Source organism: Saimiri boliviensis, chromosome 9 (genome assembly GCF_048565385.1).
Source record: "Saimiri boliviensis isolate mSaiBol1 chromosome 9, mSaiBol1.pri, whole genome shotgun sequence".
Lineage (NCBI taxonomy): Eukaryota > Metazoa > Chordata > Mammalia > Primates > Cebidae > Saimiri > Saimiri boliviensis.
The window spans coordinates 67,625,980-67,642,580 of record NC_133457.1 but is presented as its reverse complement, the minus strand read 5'-3'; the positions used below and the strand labels follow the sequence as shown (position 1 = coordinate 67,642,580).

The following is a 16,601-nucleotide window of genomic DNA, read 5'->3' as shown; positions in this document are numbered from 1 at the left end:
CCGTCTGACCCCTCTCTACATACGCAAAGGTATGTGCCACAAGGAGCCTCATTCTGCACGTGTCCCAGGGCCTGGAATTCTGTGTGGCATGGAGTGAGTGCTCTTTGTATATACTACTTGTGCCATAAAATAATTCTCAGAGTTCCCCAGGGAGAGCCATCTGCTCCTCTGGAGGCCACCACCTGTCTTCCATCTGCGCTTTTGTCTTCCCAGGTGCCTGAGTCAGCTTCTCTATTATCGGGCCCCTTCTGACCTCCCCTGCCTGCCGAGGGAGGGATGAGTCCATGCTGCTCATCACAGCATCCCCAGCGGGTCAGCACAGGAATGGGAGGGCTGGTCCCTGCTGTCCTGGAGCTCCCGTGACTCCACGCCTGGGGCTCATGGGAAACGCACCTGCACTCACCCACAGCAGCCCCAGGACCTCTCTTCTTTCATGCCCTCTGCATCTGACCCAAGACCCCCCTATTTGCACACCTCCATCCCCCCCACCGACTGCCCTTGCCTCAGCTCCTGACTCTGCGTGGTCCCCAAGGCCCCGCTCCTTGCTCTGGTCCAAGAGACAACGGAGGCCAAGTGCAAATAACAGCCTGGGCAAGGACACGAGCTGTACTGACTTTTATTCCCCTTGGCTCTTCTCACTCGCGTGCCTCGATGCCCACACTCCAGGGCTGTGGGCCGCCTGCACACGACCAGATGTCAATGGTCTCAGCACACGCCTGGGCACAGCCATTCTGCCACCAAACCCTCTGTGAAGGGCACCGGGGAGACTGTGGGAGCATGAGGGGTCGAAGGCTCCCAGAACTGTGACCACAAGGCTCGAGTTCATCACTCTTGCCACCCATCCCCAGCTGGCCTGAGACCAGAGAGCCCCAAGGAGGTGGGGAGGGGGCAAGCCCAGGATTCAGACATGAGTTCTGGCCAAACAGGCCGAGAAGTCCAAATGGGCTGTGGGACCCCCCAGTCTCCTTGAGAGGGGATGATCCTGTGTTCCCCTTCTCCCAGTCCTGGGAAGTGGGGATGGTGCCCCAGTCCCCTCATTCTGACATCTGGGGGCACACTGCTTAAAATAAAAAGGAGATATAAAAGCTGGAAAACAGGAACCCCTATCCATACCGGCACTGCTGAGGTGCCATTATTGCTTCTGGCCTTGTGGTCTGGCCGGAAAGGAACCCCCACCAGCAACCACCCGAGTGAAGAGTGTTTAGCACCAGGGACGCAGGCTCCTACCCCAGTGGGACAGGGGTCTCCCAGGAGAGGGGCTGGTTGTGCCCACCTGGAGCTCCCGTGACCATCTTGACCAGTCCCTGGCCAGCTGTCTGAACCCCTCACCTGCTGCCAGAGGGGAAGTGTACAGGAACAGGAAACCCGAGTCCCGGGGCAGGGTTTCACTGCCAGCTGCCCACACCTGTCTCTGACCTCTGCTTGTCAGTATGGCCCGACAGGTCTCAGCCTGGCCAGGGACACTCAGGCCCGCTCAGGCTGTAGTGGGGCCAGGAGGTGATGACGCCACCAGCCCCTATGGGAGACCTTGGTGCCAGTGACGGGGGCTGGAAATCCATGGAGGTTCCTGCCTACAGCCCACTGGGAGATCAACTTTTTTTGGAAAAATGTGAGCCAGCTCCGAAGAGCTGCCAGGCACTGGGACCAGAGGTTAGAAACAACGGGAGGGAGGGGACCCTGAGGACATCACGGAAACCCAGAGATCAAGGAGTGCAAGGAAGAAAAAGAGCTACAGCGATGCAGCGGCCTGGCGTGCACAGCCTCGGGCGGGGACCTGACCGGAAGCCTTCCTCCTCAGGGACAGCGGGGGCCGAGCCTAAGGCTACAGCCCCAACACCAATTGGGCAGGGAAGCTGCTGGCACTGTCCCCTCCAAGCCCAGAGAACAACCAGGGTGCTGTGGCTTGGATTATAAATCCTCAGATCACTCGGGCACCTTGGGCCTGCCCAAATCTGTACAGAATAAAGTGCTTCGTTTATTGATGATTAAAATGTCCCCAGCTCCCTGCCCCAGCGCCATGGGCCTCACAAGGTCAGAGGTCAGTCCCCTAACCATTCCCCCGGGGCCCAAGCCTCTTCCCACTCCAGCCATGCTGGGAAGGCAATAGTGTCGGGAGTGGTGGGGGATTAAGGTGCAAAGAGTATAACAAACAAAACTGATAAACACAATAGGGAAGAGCTTAACTAGGAACATGTAGCTTATGGAACCTTCCTCCCCATATTAAAGGCAGGAATAAAGACGTTAAATGACAACAAAAAAGGGGTTCCTATTAGTGCTAGCCTCATGGGGGCAAGCAATGGGTCTAGGCTGCGCCTCCCAGTCCCCCCGGCCCCCCAAGGGCCTGAACATGCAGGCTCCCCTACCGGCAGCGTCACGGGCGCCCCACCCACCAGTGCAGAGGCCCAGGAGGGGCGAGGATGCTGGAGCCAGCCAGGGACAGGCTGCGGCAGGACCTAGAGCGGCCTTTGGGGAGCAGAGACAGACACAGCCACACTAGTTCCTTCTGGTGTGGGATATACGGCCAGGGCAGCTGGTGAGGAACTGGGGTGCTCTGTGAGCAGCCGCCCTGCCCCTGCCTCCCTAATAGCACCTTGAAACCAACACCGTCCAAGCCTCCTCCCAGGACTCTGCCCCCAGAGCCGGTGCCAGCCAGCCTGTCTGCCCACCCAGGGCCTGGCGAGCAGTGCTGAGGCGCAGCCGCTTCTGGGACATCGCCGGGACTCGGGGCCCTTGGTGCCACCTGGTGCGAGTCAGGGATCCCTGGGCCTGCAGGCAGGGGGTGGGTGGAGAGGGCAAGTCCTGGGGTCCAGCCCCTGCCTGCCCCGCTCCGCAGCCTCCAAACCCCACACGCCGCCTCGTGCTTGCGGCCCTCAGACTGGGTCCGCAACTCCTCAAGAGCTGGGGGGCTGGCGCAGCGCCTCCTCCCCAAACCCTCCAAGAAGAGGAAGCAAATTCGGGGCACGGGGGACACGGGAATAGGCCGCGGAGGCCGACCCTCCGGCTCGGGCCCCGGCATCGGGACGGGCACCCCTGCCGCCCAGGCCCCTCTCTCTCCGCTGCGCGCCCCCGGCACCCCCTCGCCTGCAGGAAGGTGCTGCGAACGGTTTCCTTCCTTCACCTCCAGAAAAAAAGAAAAGACGGTCAAGGCTTGAAGGAGTCACAGGAAGGAGGGCGCCCGGGCGGGCGGGGCCCTCCAGCAGCTCCGGCCCGCACGGCCCCCACGGCCCCAACGGCCAGGGCCCCGGCTCCCGGGAAGGCAGCGCCGCCCCACCGTCCGGCCCCGACTCCGGGCCCTGCGCGGATGCTCCGCGGCTAGTTGCTGGCGCCCATCCTCCCGCCCGGGCTGGCGGCGGCGGGGAAGAGCGGGGGCGGCGGCGGCAAGCGCGGGGGCGGGGGCGGGCCCGCGAGCAGGGACAGCGCGTGCGCCGGGGGCGGGGCGGGCGCCGCGGGGGCGACGTCACCGGGCGGTGCCTGGCTGACCCGGAAGCACTTCTCCTTGTGCGCCTTGAGCATGTTGGAGAACCGGAAGCGCTGGCCGCACACGTCGCACGGGTATGGCTTCTCGCCTGTGTGTGTGCGCCGGTGCCGCTTCATGTTGGGCCGGCTGGTGAAGCTCTTGCCGCAGATCTCGCAGATGTAGGGCTTCTCTCCTGGGGGCCGGGGTGGGCGGCAGGGGTCAGCGAGGGGCCGCCGCAGCCCGGCCTGGGCCAGCCTCGTCTCCCACGGCGCGCGCTCCGCTCCTCCCGCCCCGGGCACCGCGTGCCAGCCTCGCCCGATCCTGGGAAGGGTGGGCAGACGGAGGCGCGGCCTCGAGGAGGGCTGCGGCCGGCCGCCCCGGCCCCGCACCTGTGTGGGTCTTCATGTGCTCGTCGAAGTACTGCTTCATGTTGAAGTCCTTGCCGCACCACTGGCACATGAACTGCTTGTGGCCGATGTGGATGCTCATGTGTGACCGCAGCTGGTACTTGTACTGGAAGCGCTCATTGCAGTTCTGGGGGTGGGGTGTGGGGTGAGGCCCAGGCGCAGGGCAGAAGAGCAGCCTTTGCGGAGGGAGCAGCTCCCCTGTGGCCAGTAAGGGGCTCCTGGGCAAGGAGGTGCTTGCCGAGGCGCGTCTGAGTGCGCAGTGCATGGGCCCAAGACGAGAGGCCACAAGCACCCAAGGTGTGGGGGAGCTTGGGGGTCAGGAAGTGGGAAAAAGCCGGAGAGTGGAGGGAGCCCCATCTTGAGGCGCCAGGTCCCTCATCCTCCCTCCTGATCAGAAGCTCAGCCCCTGCCCCACCTCCCCACCTCCCCACCTCCCTGCCCCTGCCCCACCTCCCCGCTCGCAGCTCTGCAGTCTCCTCTCTGAGCTCCCAGCCTGAGAAGCTCCTGAATCCACCTCCCCAGAAGGCCTGCCCGCCCACCCCCACACACGGTTCCCACCCTGAGTGTGTGGGGCTGGACTGGGGGAAGGAAGGGCAGGATGGGGGTGGGCAGAGAAGAGTAGGGGCTGGGTGGGAGGCAGGGGCCGCAGAACTCAGAGGGTCGCCTCTTTCTTTCTGGACCCCACATTCCGCTTCCACCCCCTTCCCTGATTCTTGCCCCTTCCCTTGGTCCCTTGGGCAGCCAGGCGGGAGACGGAAGCTTTACCTCACACCTGAACGGCTTTTCCCCGGAGTGCTGCAGAGAGTGCACCTTAAGAGACATGCTGCGCTTGAAGGACTTCCCGCAGGTCTCACAGGTGAAGGGCATGTCCTTGGTGTGGGCTGCAAGGCAGGCACCAAGGCTGGCATGTCTCATGGGCCCGCCCAGGCACCGCCACGCTGGGCCCCAACCCTGCCTCCTGGGGCAGCCCTGTGCCACCACCGTCCCCTGGGGCCGGCCTTGTCCCCTGTCCCAGGACAGGGCTGACTCCCAGGAGAGGCCCCTGCCTCCATGGCTGGGTCTCCTGTCTGCTCTGAAGGTCAGCCTCAGACATGCAGGGGCCCTGTAGTTCTATAGCCTCTGGCCAGGGGAAGTGGCCAAGACTGCCTTGCCCCCAAAGCTTCAGGGAAGGATGGACGGTCCCTGAGTGGACCTGGCCTCAGCTCAGATCCCAGCCTGACAACTGGCTTCCCGCTGGGTCTCTGGGCCTCAGCTTCCTCCTCAATAAAAAGGGACTCATAGTGGTCCTGAGCTTCAGGGTGGTGGGCTTTATAGGGGACCAGATACAGAAAGGCCCTGGCCCCAGGCCCTCACCAGCAGTCTGGAGGAAGTTGCTGCACTCTCCTCAGCACCCATGGACAGGTGAGGACCAACAAACTCTTCAAGGATCTGATAGGAGGCCTCTGGAGACAGACAGGGCTCCCCTCCAAGCTCACACACACCAGTCCTAGTCTACCCAGCATGCTCCTGGCTGAGACGTAGGCTGCAGGTCTACGTCTGCAGGTCCAGCTTCCAGTCAGTCCACACTGGAGGCCCCCAGCACTGTCCGACGGAGACAGGGCCTGGTCAGGGACTCACCGTCTGCCTTGGCTACCCCTCCTGCTCAAGGCCCAGATGGGGCAGGCAAGGAAGGAAGGGCTGGAGGGACATGAGAGTCTGTCAGGCCCACATACAGCAGGTGGGCAGCCTTGCCCTGGGCAGTGGAATGGCCAAAACATACTTGGGGGACCTCCTTACTGTGTCCAGGCATGAACCCTAGGGGGAGGCTGCATTCTGAGAGGCCTGAAGCCCTATGAGGACCAGAAGGTAAGAAAGAATCAGGCACAGCTGTCATCAAACTGGCACAGGGCCTGTAGCCGCCCATGCAGCACTCTGTATAATTAGGAGAAGGTATTCCTTTCCCTGGGTGGACATGAGCCCATGCCAGGGTGCACAGCCTGGTTGGCAGTGTGCCATCTTGTCCAGGCACCCTTGTGCTGTGTGCAGGCTGCCCCACTGTATGTGCCAGCCCTGGCCCCAGGGCCTCCACGCTGAGAGGGGCTTCCTCACCCCATCACATTGCCCTTGGATGTGAAGTCTTTCCCACCCAGCAGCCAGAAGCTGCTCCATCCCCCGGGCCAGACTCACCAACCATGTGCTTGCGCACATGCGCCATGGTGTGGAACTTCTTCTCGCAGATCTCACAGGAGAACTTCTTCTCCGCGTAGCCGTGCACGGTCTTGTTGTGCTCGTGGAGGGACCAGAGCTTCTTGAAAGCTTTGCCACACGCCACACACTGCAGAGTAAGAGGGCGTTAGGCCGGGGTCCTGAGTCCCCGGCGCCTTGGGCTGGGCAAGCAACTGTCCTCTCTGGTTCAGTTTTCCCACTTGAAATGTGCTGGGGGGGGCCCTGATGCTCCTAAGGTTGCAGGTGAAAACTCCTGAAACACCCCCAAACGCACAGCCTGGGGTCCTCCTTCACCCTGAGTTAACCAGGGTCAGGGGTCACCTCTTCCAGGAAATTCCCTCCTCTGAGCTCATTTCAACAAGGGCTTCCGAAGGCACCACGCTTTGTCTGTCTGTGGAGGTGAGACGGCCAGCTAGCTGAAGGGCCACCTCTGGTATGGAGGCCACACAAAGATGATGGGTCCCACGAGGCGAGCCATTATCCCCGCTGCCTCCTCCTGCTGGGACCTGTGCCATGACACCATGGAGATCCCCAAGAGGATGGGTCCCCAAGGCGTTGGCTGAAGAGGACACCAGGATGCTCAAGTCCCATCAGCACAGAGTCGTGGGGGATGTCGGGGACCACATCCGCCCTTGTTCTGGACGCTGGTCCTGCCCACCCATGCAGGATACCCCACAGGGAGGCTAGGCTAAGGCTTGGGCAGAAACTGGTCAGGGTGCCCAGACTGGATGGCGCAGAAGCTGCTCTCTCTTTCAGGAGGGATACTCAGGTATGCAGCAGGTAGAGCATCAGAGGGCAGCCCAGTAGGCGGGCAAGTGGGCACAAGTATGTAAGGGAAGGGCAGGGGAACACTCTCCACAGGGCACTGCAATTAGCAGTTAGCTCAGGCAATTAGCACCCGCCTACCTGCTACCTTTCCCCTTTCTCCTGGGCCAGAAGAGGTGAAAACCACCCATGGGAGCCTGGCTGGCCCTGTGCCACTGCACCCTGAGAGGTGAGGCTGGCATAAACAGACTCAGGCTGGCTCAAGGCCCGGCAGCCAGCTCAGCTCCCCTGCTTAGCCCCAGCAGCCTCTGCTCTTCCCAGATTTCTCACCGAGTCCCTTCTCCCCAGACCCACGAGAGCTGGCCTCTCCAAAGAGCTGAAAGTGGGGGCTGCCTCCTACTCTCCACAGCACTTCTGTGGGAGGTGGAGGATGGCATCCCACTGGGCAGACCCCTCCTCCCAACAACCTGTGAAACTATACACAGGGTCCCTGCTGGCCTTCCTGCAGCCCTGGTGTTTGTTAAAACCCATCTGACTCATCCCGTCCAGAGTGGGCCGTCCTCTGGCCTCAGACAACTCTTCACTCACCCTCCCAGGTCACACATCCCCTCTGTCCGTCTGGCCAAGGTACTGTTTGTTCCCATCCTCTGCACGTCTCTCCACGCACCCACCTCTATCCACCTCTCCAGGAAGCTCAGGTTGATGTTACCCCTGAGCACTAACCACCCTGAGAACTGCCTGGGCTGGCCTGTCTGGGGGCAGATCATCTAGGCAATGCAGTCAGCAAGATGCTGGGTGCCTGGAGCCCAGGTCTGGCCTAGCCCCACCTGGACAGCCCCCGCCCCCCTCCCCCGCGCCCCACCTGCCCAGCCCCCAGCCCCGCCCCGCAGCCCACCTGGATGTTGCGCTCACAGTCCGTCTGCCTGTGCAGCAGCAGCTCACTCTCCAGCAGGAAGCGCTTCCCGCACTGGTCGCAGATCTGCATGCGGCTGTGGGTCACGTTCATGTGTTTCTCCAGGTACCAGCGGTTGTTGAAAACTCGTGGGCACTTCTGGCACGGATGGTGCTGCTTCTCCTCCAGCTTCACCTTGGCCCCCAGCCCATCAGTGGCTGGCGGCCCCCGGGCCGGTGCAGAGGCTGCTCCGGGAGGGGGCTTCGGCCGCTTCCCACCCCGCTGCCCAGCCTCCTCAGGTTCAGGGGTGCCCCGACGCCGGGCATTCTCCCGGGACCGCGTGGCCATGTGACTGTGGGGAGGGGGGTCTGCCCGGCTGCCTCGGCTTCCCCGTGGCCCCTGTTTGCCCCCAGCCTCCCCCTCATCCCCCTCCTCCTCCTCAGAGCTCTCTTGATCCTGCTCACTGGGTGCTTCCTCCTCCTCCTCCTCCTCCTCCTCCTCATCCTCCTGCTCACTGTGCCCCTCCTCCTCCTCTTCTTCCTCCTCTCCCTGACTGCCACCCTCCTCCTCCTCCTCCTCCTCCTCCCCTCCACTGCCACCGCCTTCCTCTTCCTCCTCTTCCTCCTCCTCTTCGTCCTCATCGTCCTCCTCCTCATCTGAGTGTCTCTGCAGCCCGTCGTCCCGGCCCAGCACCATGGTAGCCGGGCTTGGCCCGGCACCTGGCTTCCCCTCTGGCCCCGTGGACACGTGCAGTGTCTGGTTGTTGAGGTTCACCTCCACGATGATCTGGGACTGCTCCCTGCGGCTGTAGGTGCCAGAACCCCCAAGCTCTTCCTCCAACTCCTCCCCACCCTCCAGCTTGCACAGGCTGGCTGGGGGCCCGCCAGCCTCCTCAACACCACCCTCCTTCTCCTCCTTGAAGAAAGGCTGGGCTGGCCCAATGGTGGCAGGCCCTGTGCCGCCAGCAGCCCCTGCCCCGTCCTCGACACGCACGGAGAAAGGGTCGGGGCCCTCTCGGGCGAAGATCTTGGGCAGGCCTGGGGTGTCGGCCTCCTGCTTGATGTCACAGTAGTAGGGGGTTGCAGCTGGGGTGCAGCTGGCGGCCGGCTGGGCCAGGGCCACAGTGCCAGGGCCTGGTGGGCCTAGAGAGCGGGCATCCAGCAGCTCCTGGCAGGACGCAGCAATGTCAGCCATCTGCAGCAGCGAGGCGGCGCTCAGCACCTCGTGGACGTTGGCTGCGTTGACCAGCAGCTTGGACGTGTAGATGAAGTTGAGGATCTGCTGCAGGCCCCCAGGTGCCAGCGCCTCCAGGGACAGCTCCACACGCTGCAGCTGCTTGTTCTGGGTGAAGAGCGAGTGGAAGAACTGGCTGTAGGCAGCCAGCACGCCCTTGTGCGCCGGGAAGACGCTGCGCTGGGGCACCAGCACCAAGTCCACGTCGCAGAGGTCGGGCTGGAAGAGGCGCTGCTCGTTGAGACGGCCCATCAAGCAGGCAAAGTGCAGCGCCACGTCCTCCACCAGCGAGAACTCAGCCGCCGGGGAGTCGGTCGTCTTCTCAACCAGCAACTGCGGGGACAGAAGGCACAGGAGTGGGTCAAGGCCAGCGGGCCCCTGCCTGCCCTTCCCCCGGCGCCACCCCCAGCGTAGCCCGTGGCTCTGAGCCACAGAGCCGCAGCTCTAGCAAGGAAGGGACTCAAGCCTGAAGGAGCAGCCCTCTGAGCTCAGACCACCCTGAACCCTCTGAGGCTGAAGGTCAGCTCCTGTCACTTTTCTGGGCCTCTGGGTCGTCTGTGAAACAGGAAAAGTCATCCCAGAAAGGGAAAGAGAAGGAAAGAGGACAGAAGGGGAACCACAGCGACCCACTGTCCACGTTTGCCAGGGACCCTGGCCTTTTCTGGGGTACAGGGTTTCAGTGCTGGAACCAGGACCATCACAGGCACCCCTGGAGGGCCGCAGACATTCCTTCAGCGATTCTTGAGCCATGTGGATTCTCTTTGCATATCCACTCACACATACCAATACTAGCCCCAAACACTTCAAGAACAGAAGTCACGCTCGCCGCTCACTGCCCGGCATCTGGCTACAGCACCTGAGGGGACCCCTCACTGCAGCAGCCCTCGGCTGCTGCAGAAGTTGAAGAAATCCAGGCCCAGGACCAGTATCTTCTCCCTGCTCTCCCCTGCTGCACCGCCTGGTGAGGCCTGGCCAGACCCTCATCACAGCCAGGGCTTGGGCCAGGCTGCCCCAACCCCTGCCTTCAGCCTCAGGCCTAGCTCCCAGAAGCTTTCTCACCCAGGGGCTCTGCAGGGGTGGAAGGCCACAGCTGTGGAACCTGCCTACCATGCTTGCAGGCAGGAGGCCTCTAAGGCCACCCCAGACCCTTGCCCTGTAGGCCCCGAGATCCCAGGTGAGGTTCGGTCCATGTCACAGGCTCTAGGAAAGCCCTGCCTTGGAGGCCACACCATCCGGGGCCTCCGGAGCTCTAGGGGAGTCCCTCAAAGTTTGATGGGTCAGACTCAGCCCTGTAGGCCACATCCAGCACCTGTAGGTGCTGGAATAGAGGCTGACTCAGTCACCACCGGCTCTACCGCAGCAGCCTCCCCAACACAGACAGGCAGCCGCCCAGTCCCCGCACGAGGCCAGCACACAGCCACGCGCAGATGTTAGGTAACATCTGCCAACCACCTGCCCGGCTGGACCACCCCCATGGTTATGCCCAGCCAGGTCAGAGCCTCCTGCATTTGGGACGTACCTGGCTACAATATTTGATGGCCACAAAACCATCAGCTCCATTGCTGCCAGTGCCTCCCTGGGGACCCTGGGATAAATCCTGACCCCATCCATCCACAGCCTACCCCCAGCCCCATGCCAGACCTCCATCTCCAGGACAGCGGTGGGCTGGGTGGGACCAGGTAGGGGTGGTGGTTGAGCTCCCCTCCTCAGTTACCTATCGTGGGCCTCAGGATGAGCCTCCCTGAGCCACCAGGGGCCACCTGCCTCCAGGCCCACCCTGGACCCTGTCTCTACACTCAGCAGGGCAGAATGTGCTCTCTCACAGCTTCCTTGAGTTCTCCACCATGCTCCTTATCCCAGCCAAGAAGCCACCCATCTGCTCCTCTCTGTCCCAAGCTGGCCAGGCCTGTCCAGTCTAACTGGGACATGGCACCAAGCCCCTCCCATCTCCCTCTGACTCATTCTGATTCATCTTCTGCGACCAACCCCTACTACACAGATGGAGAAATCGAGGCTCAGAATGAGAGTTCCAGAGTCCAGAGCCCCTGGACTCCCAGCTCTGCTAAGTCCAGCCCTTCCTTGCTAGACAGGACAGCACTCCACATGGCTGGATTTCTGAGCCTTTAATGACTTAAAAGGTGAAAACACCCCTGCCCCTGGAGGCCAGCTGTGCTTCCCTAGTCCCACCCCAACTCCCGCTACCTGCTTCCTCCCCAGAGCCACTGCACCTGCAGGTCAGTGAAGAGTCAGGGTGCAACCCGGGCTACAGCACAGCCTCCTTAGGGCCTCCAGGGGTCAAACAGTGGAAGAGGCTTGGATCAGGGCTTGCCAAAGCCAGGCCTGTTGGAGGGGGGGGTCCACCCCAGGCAACAGAGCCCCAGATCTCTCTGCTCTCCCTTTATGGAACCCCTTCCACTGCCCACCTGTGCCCACCTGCCGCCTTGGGCACCTTCCCATGTATACTTTGGCCTTTGGGCCAAATGAGGCCTGATTTCGGTCCTCTGGCCTCTCAGCGGGAAAGGAGGGGAGCGCTGCCTGGACACTCCATTGCTAAGGCAGCACCCCAGCCAGGCTAGCACCATCCACAGTTCTCAAGTGCCTGAATCTCACTACCCGACTGGACTCCCTTGACTGGGCACAGAGATGCTGCCCGAGTCCACCACTGGCAGCCCCTCAGCAGGGTGCGCCCCCCCCCCCCACAGTGCCCACCAGCTGTGCTGGCTCGCACAGCCAGAGGTGCTGATTCTCCGAAGCAGTGGGTGCCCCTCCCCACCCGGCTGTGCCAGCTGCAGTCCAGGCCCCTCCAGCCTAGCTAAGATGGGACCGGGGAGGCGGCCAGGCACTCTGGTTGCTACGGGGTTTCATTTCCTTTCCTCAAACCCTCGCCCCAAGTCAGGCTGGGGATTCGCCAGGTGCCAGGGACATGTCTCCAAGGCTGCTCACCCAAGTCACAGACTTCTGCACCTGAGGGGCACCTCACCTCACTGGCGCAAAGCCTCATCTCCCTACCCTGTCCCAGCGTTCCTGGACACGCTGGGGAGTCCACCTGTGCCCCCTCCCATGTCAGTCCTTTCTTTGCTGGGCAGCAGTGGGTGGGCCCAGACTGAGCAAGGGGGCAGAGGCTCATGACCTCGAGGCTCCTCCTTTTGGGGAGGGAATGCCTATACCAGCCTCCTCTGTGCTCACACCTCCCCTTTCCCTTGGAAATAGACCCAGAGAGGGCGGGGGACCTGCCCAAGGTCACACAGGAGTTGGCATGGGGGCCGCAGGTGTCCTCCGACACCCCCTCGGCCAGGTTCACCCCGAATCCCCGGGCAGGGCGGCTCCAGCGCCCACGTGGCCCAAGGCCCAAGCGGGAATCCGACTCCCTCTTCCCCGCAGGACCCAGCCCGAGGGCGGCGCCGTCCCGGCGCAGGGGAGCGCCCCGCTTCGCCGGTGCCCGGGGAGACCTCGGCCTCGCGCCGGCGCCCCCACCCCAGGAATTCAACCCCTCCCCACCGCGAGCTGCGCGGCCGCAGCGCCGCATTCCCGGCCCGCGGGACCGGGCGACGGAGTCGGGAGAGCCGGGGTGGGGGAAGGTCCTTCCGGCGCCTCTCCTGAGCCACGGGCCGTGCGCCCGGGAGGCCGGAGCCCGCAGGTGGGCGGATAAGCGGGGGGACAGGCAGGGCCCTGCGTACCATGGTGCCGCGGCGCGGGGGGCTCACAGGGCCCCGCGGGATCGCGCTGCCCCCGGCGGCCGGGCCGGGGCCGCTCCATGAAGCGCCGCGCTGGGGGCCGCCCCCGCGCAGGGCCCCGCGACCATGGCCCCCGGGGGCGCGGCCGGGCGGGCGGAGGCGCAGGGCCGCGGCGAGTCCAGCGCGAGCAGCTGCGGCCCCGGAGCCTCGGGCGCGGCGGGCGGGGGGCGCGGGGCGCCGATTGGAGCCCGCGCGTCAGCTGGGGCCGCCGTCTGGACGCTTAAAGGGCCAGGCCGCGCTGCGTGCCGCGGGGGGCGCGGACACGCGTGGTGAGCGCCGCCCCCGCCCCGCCCGGCCCCGCGGCTCACAGCCGAGCGCGCGGAGCCTCCTGCGGGAAGTCCGGACTCGGACGTCGGCCCCTCCGGCTGCGCACGAGCGGGAGCCCGGGTCCGAGGCTGCGGCGAAATCAGGAAGCGGAGCGCGCCCGGATCCCACCCCGACAGGCATCCGCCCGCCCTCCCCGGCGATCCCGCGCGGGGAGACTTCACCCCGCACCTCGCGCTCCACCTCTCGCCTGGGCTGCCTGACCTGGGGGTGAGTGCGGGGTCCTCACCCCTGTCCCGGGGCGGCGCGGGGCTCGGGTTTTCCGCGCCTCCGGGGCGGTACTTGCCTGGCGGCCTCACGCTGCATCGGGCCACCCTGGCCGGGAGAGCGGGACCCAGGACTCCGGCTGCAGCGATCAGATCCTCTCAGGTGACCGGCCCGGACCAGAGGCCCAGGCCCGACTGCGCCCCTCTAGTCGCCTGGCCTGACACTGCCGAGGGGCCCCCCGCTCGGCCTCTGCTGGGGAGATGCAGCCGGGCTTGCGGAATGCTGCTTTGGCACGGACACCCGTGGGGGCAGGGGGCTGGATCTGCCGGCAGGAGGCTGTGAAGGAACGTCGCCAGGCTGAGCAGGCAGCAGGGTGGGGACCGCGGGGCACTGGGCCTGGCGAGGGCTGGGCGGCGACTGGGCCACCGCTGCAGAGGAGAGGCCTCTGTGGGCACCCCCAAACTGACTGCTGCCCATCCTGGGTCACAACCACGTCCCTCCCACACGTGCTCTTGTGTTTACGTGCAGGTCCACGTCCAGCTGCAGCACAGTCCCCTGGGTGTGCTGCCCTACTCATGAGCGGGCAGGGACTCTGGCGCCGGCTCAGGGTGACTTGGTTCTAGGTGCCAGAGGAGGAAATGGAGGAGAGACCAGGGTCTTAGGCAGGCGCCATGAAGTAGCCTGATGGTCTGGCCCATCAGATTGCAAGGGCCTCCTCTCACCCCCTCTCTCCGCCAGAATACAGAGGGCCTCCGGACAAGGCTGTCCCAGAGCCAGGGAGAAGATATCTCAGGAGCCAAACCTGAGGCCTCCGGACGCCCTTCGCAGCTGCTGCAGACATCCTGCACCTGCATGGATGCACAGACACCTGGCTCAGCTCCCAGATACCTCGGGCTAAGCCCAGGCCGGAGCAACTGACGCCAGTCCCCGGAGGGCTACCTTCTGCCTCTTGCTCCAGCCCACTTCCTTGTCTGACTCACAGTGGATCCTAGCACTGGCCCAGGAGGCAGCAAGGGAGGGGCTGCATGCCCATGGGATGGATAAGGACTCTGAGGCTCATGTAGGTGTCAGCATCAGGAGCCAGGGGAAAGGAAGGTGGGGAGAGGGGACCCCTCCACGGGCTGGAAGGAGCCTGACAGAGAGAGCTGCATAGACACTGCTGGGCGCGCTGCCAAGCCAAAGCTTGACAGAAGGTGTGGCCAGCGCGACTGAGGCAGTGATGCCGGTCCTGTGGGGCCCTGTTGGGGCCATGGCTGCAGCAGTGAAGCTGCAGGAGGGCCTGGAGGTTGGGTGAGAAGGGAGGGGATGGGTGGTGGGGAGTCACTCAGTCTCCCTGAAGGCGTCGGCTGCGGCTCATTGGCTGGGGAGTCCCAGCACAGGGCCTGCGCTCTGTGAGCAGCTGTGGGCACCTGGTCACACTGGACCTGGCGGGAAGGAGTGGTTTGAAGAGCTGTCTGGTGGACCAGAGGCCTGCTCAGAGCTGAGGCTTGAACTTGAACATTAACTAGAGCAATGAAGGAGTGGGAGGGCTTTTCAGGCAGACAGCCCCTGCCAAGGCCAGGAGGTGGAGACTGCTTAGCACCTGCAGGGAACTGGAGGGGATTTGGTGAGTGGAGTCATGATTCCTGTGGGACCGGAGGGGCTGTTCGATGGAAGTGAACAGAGGCTGTGAATTTCTCTCTTGGTCCTGATGAGGGGCATGCAGCAGGAGCCTCACTTCAGGGGAGGTCAAGGCAGGATTGCTGGAGGGAGGGACGGAGTTACTGGGGAGGCGGCCCGTAGGCCAGAGGGGCGAGTCAGAAGTGTGGAGACGGCTCACCCCGAAAGGGCAGTTTAGTGATCCTTCACAGATTTGGGATTAGGTCTCAGCAAGGTCAGCAAAGTCATGCCCCTGCCTCTAGAGGACAGCTCATGGGCTTTCTCTCAATTTCCCTGAGTGTCTACCCTCCATGCTGCGTGTCCCCAGGCTTGGCTGGGGAAACCAGATTCAACCTGACTGAAGCTGGAAGGAGCAGCCCAGGCTGTGGGTGAGCATGTGTGTGGGGGAGCAAGTCAGGCTTGAGTCTGCCCAGAGGGCCTGGAGCTGTGTGTAGTTGAGCCTGGGGAAGAGGGAGAGCAGAGTGGGCAATGCCAGACAACACAGGCCATGCAACTCAACTGGCACAGCATGGGGTCGGTGGGGTGGCTACCCAAGCTTTCCCTGCCCTGCTGATGCAAGGCCCTGCAGGGCAGGGAAACATGAATCCACTGGGGGTGGGGTGGAGTGGGGTAAGTGTGGAGGTTGCACCTGAATTCTGCCTCCACTGAGCTCAGCACTAATAGGTTACAGCTGCCCTGGGTTGGGGGCCTCATGCAGACTGGCACCTTGCCTGGTTTCCTCTCAGCATCAACATCATGGCTTTGCCATTTCAGGTCTCTCTCAAAGCTTCTAGGATCCTCTCCCGCCCTGTTGGTTCTGGGGACCTTGGGCCTCTCACTAGTGACTGAGCCTGGCCCTACACTTGAACCCTCTGGACTCCCCCACTTCTCCTAGAGGCACCACCTCAGGACCCCTGGTACATGCTTGGTTTTCTAAACAGTTAATACACCACAGTCCTAGGAGGGAGGAATCCCTAGCATCGATTTTTCAGATAAGCTGAATTTTAGAGATCAAGCAAATTATCCCCTTTCTGGCTACCCAACTGGGAAGTGGCAGAGTAGAACTCGAACCCAGGAAGTCTGGTTCTGGCCCAGAGTCCTTAAGGATTGTACCGTAGAATTGCTGCTCTTAGAAATCCTCCCGTTTCTTCAAAATAAAATCAAATTAGGCTGGAGGCGTTGAGGTCGGTGGGGACTCTTCAGGCTTTCTCTGGGAACCTGGACTGAGAGATTTTAGTTGCTAGAGGTCCTAGGTGACCAGGGGTGGGGGGTGGTGCGTGCAGTGCCAGCCTAGTCACCCTACCGGTCGGCCAGGTCCACTGGGAGGCAGACTTGTCTGCAGGCTGGGAAGGGGTGAGCGCCCTGGTTGGGTGTCATGTCTGGGTGCGCCAGTCATACGCACCCTCTTTCAGGGTTTAGGAGCCACAGAACGTCCAGGAGCAGGGCTCAAGACGAAGAATGCAGGCGTTTGTCCTGAGACCACAGGTCACTCTTTCTGTTCTTAGGGTCTTGCTCTGTTGCCCAAGCTGGACAGAGTTGCAGGCATGGCTCACTGCCATCTCCACCTCCTGGGCTCGTGATCCTCACCTCAGCCCTCTGCGTAGCTGGGACTATAGCTGTGCCCTACCATGCCTGGCTACTTTTTTGTTCTGTTGTCCAGACTGGTCTTGAACTCTTAGCCTCAAATAATCCTGCCTTGGCCTCCCAAAGCACTAGAAATACAGGTGGCCACTCCCTCT

The 16,601-nt window shown here is 63.1% G+C and overlaps 1 protein-coding gene across 2 annotated transcripts; it reads right to left on the bottom strand.

The window, feature by feature from the left end:
• Positions 1–600: 600 nt before the first annotated feature.
• On the bottom strand, positions 601–13,762 carry ZBTB47 (zinc finger and BTB domain containing 47). Of its 2 annotated transcripts, none has more exons than XM_074406100.1 (6): positions 13,304–13,762; positions 7,730–9,292; positions 6,031–6,178; positions 4,630–4,745; positions 3,847–3,991; positions 601–3,650 (listed from the first exon to the last, which is right to left on the bottom strand). In XM_074406100.1, the coding sequence occupies exons 2-6, from the start codon at positions 9,209–9,211 to the stop codon at positions 3,313–3,315; spliced, it is 2,229 nt and encodes a 742-aa protein (XP_074262201.1). In that variant the 5' UTR covers positions 9,212–9,292; positions 13,304–13,762; the 3' UTR covers positions 601–3,312. The 2 variants fall into 2 exon arrangements, with proteins under 2 accessions (XP_074262201.1, XP_039317850.1); XM_039461916.2 differs by lacking the exon at positions 13,304–13,762 and adding an exon at positions 12,637–12,853.
• Positions 13,763–16,601: the final 2,839 nt, after the last annotated feature.

Excerpts from the sequence above, each read along its gene's own strand:
- ZBTB47 (XM_039461916.2), bottom strand. Across the intron at positions 3,992-4,629 it reads AAAAGCCGTTCAGGTGTGAG|AACTGCAATGAGCGCTTCCA; the intron begins GTAAAGCTTCCG and ends CCCCACCCCCAG. Across the intron at positions 3,651-3,846 it reads GCACATGAAGACCCACACAG|GAGAGAAGCCCTACATCTGC; the intron begins GTGCGGGGCCGG and ends CCCGGCCCCCAG.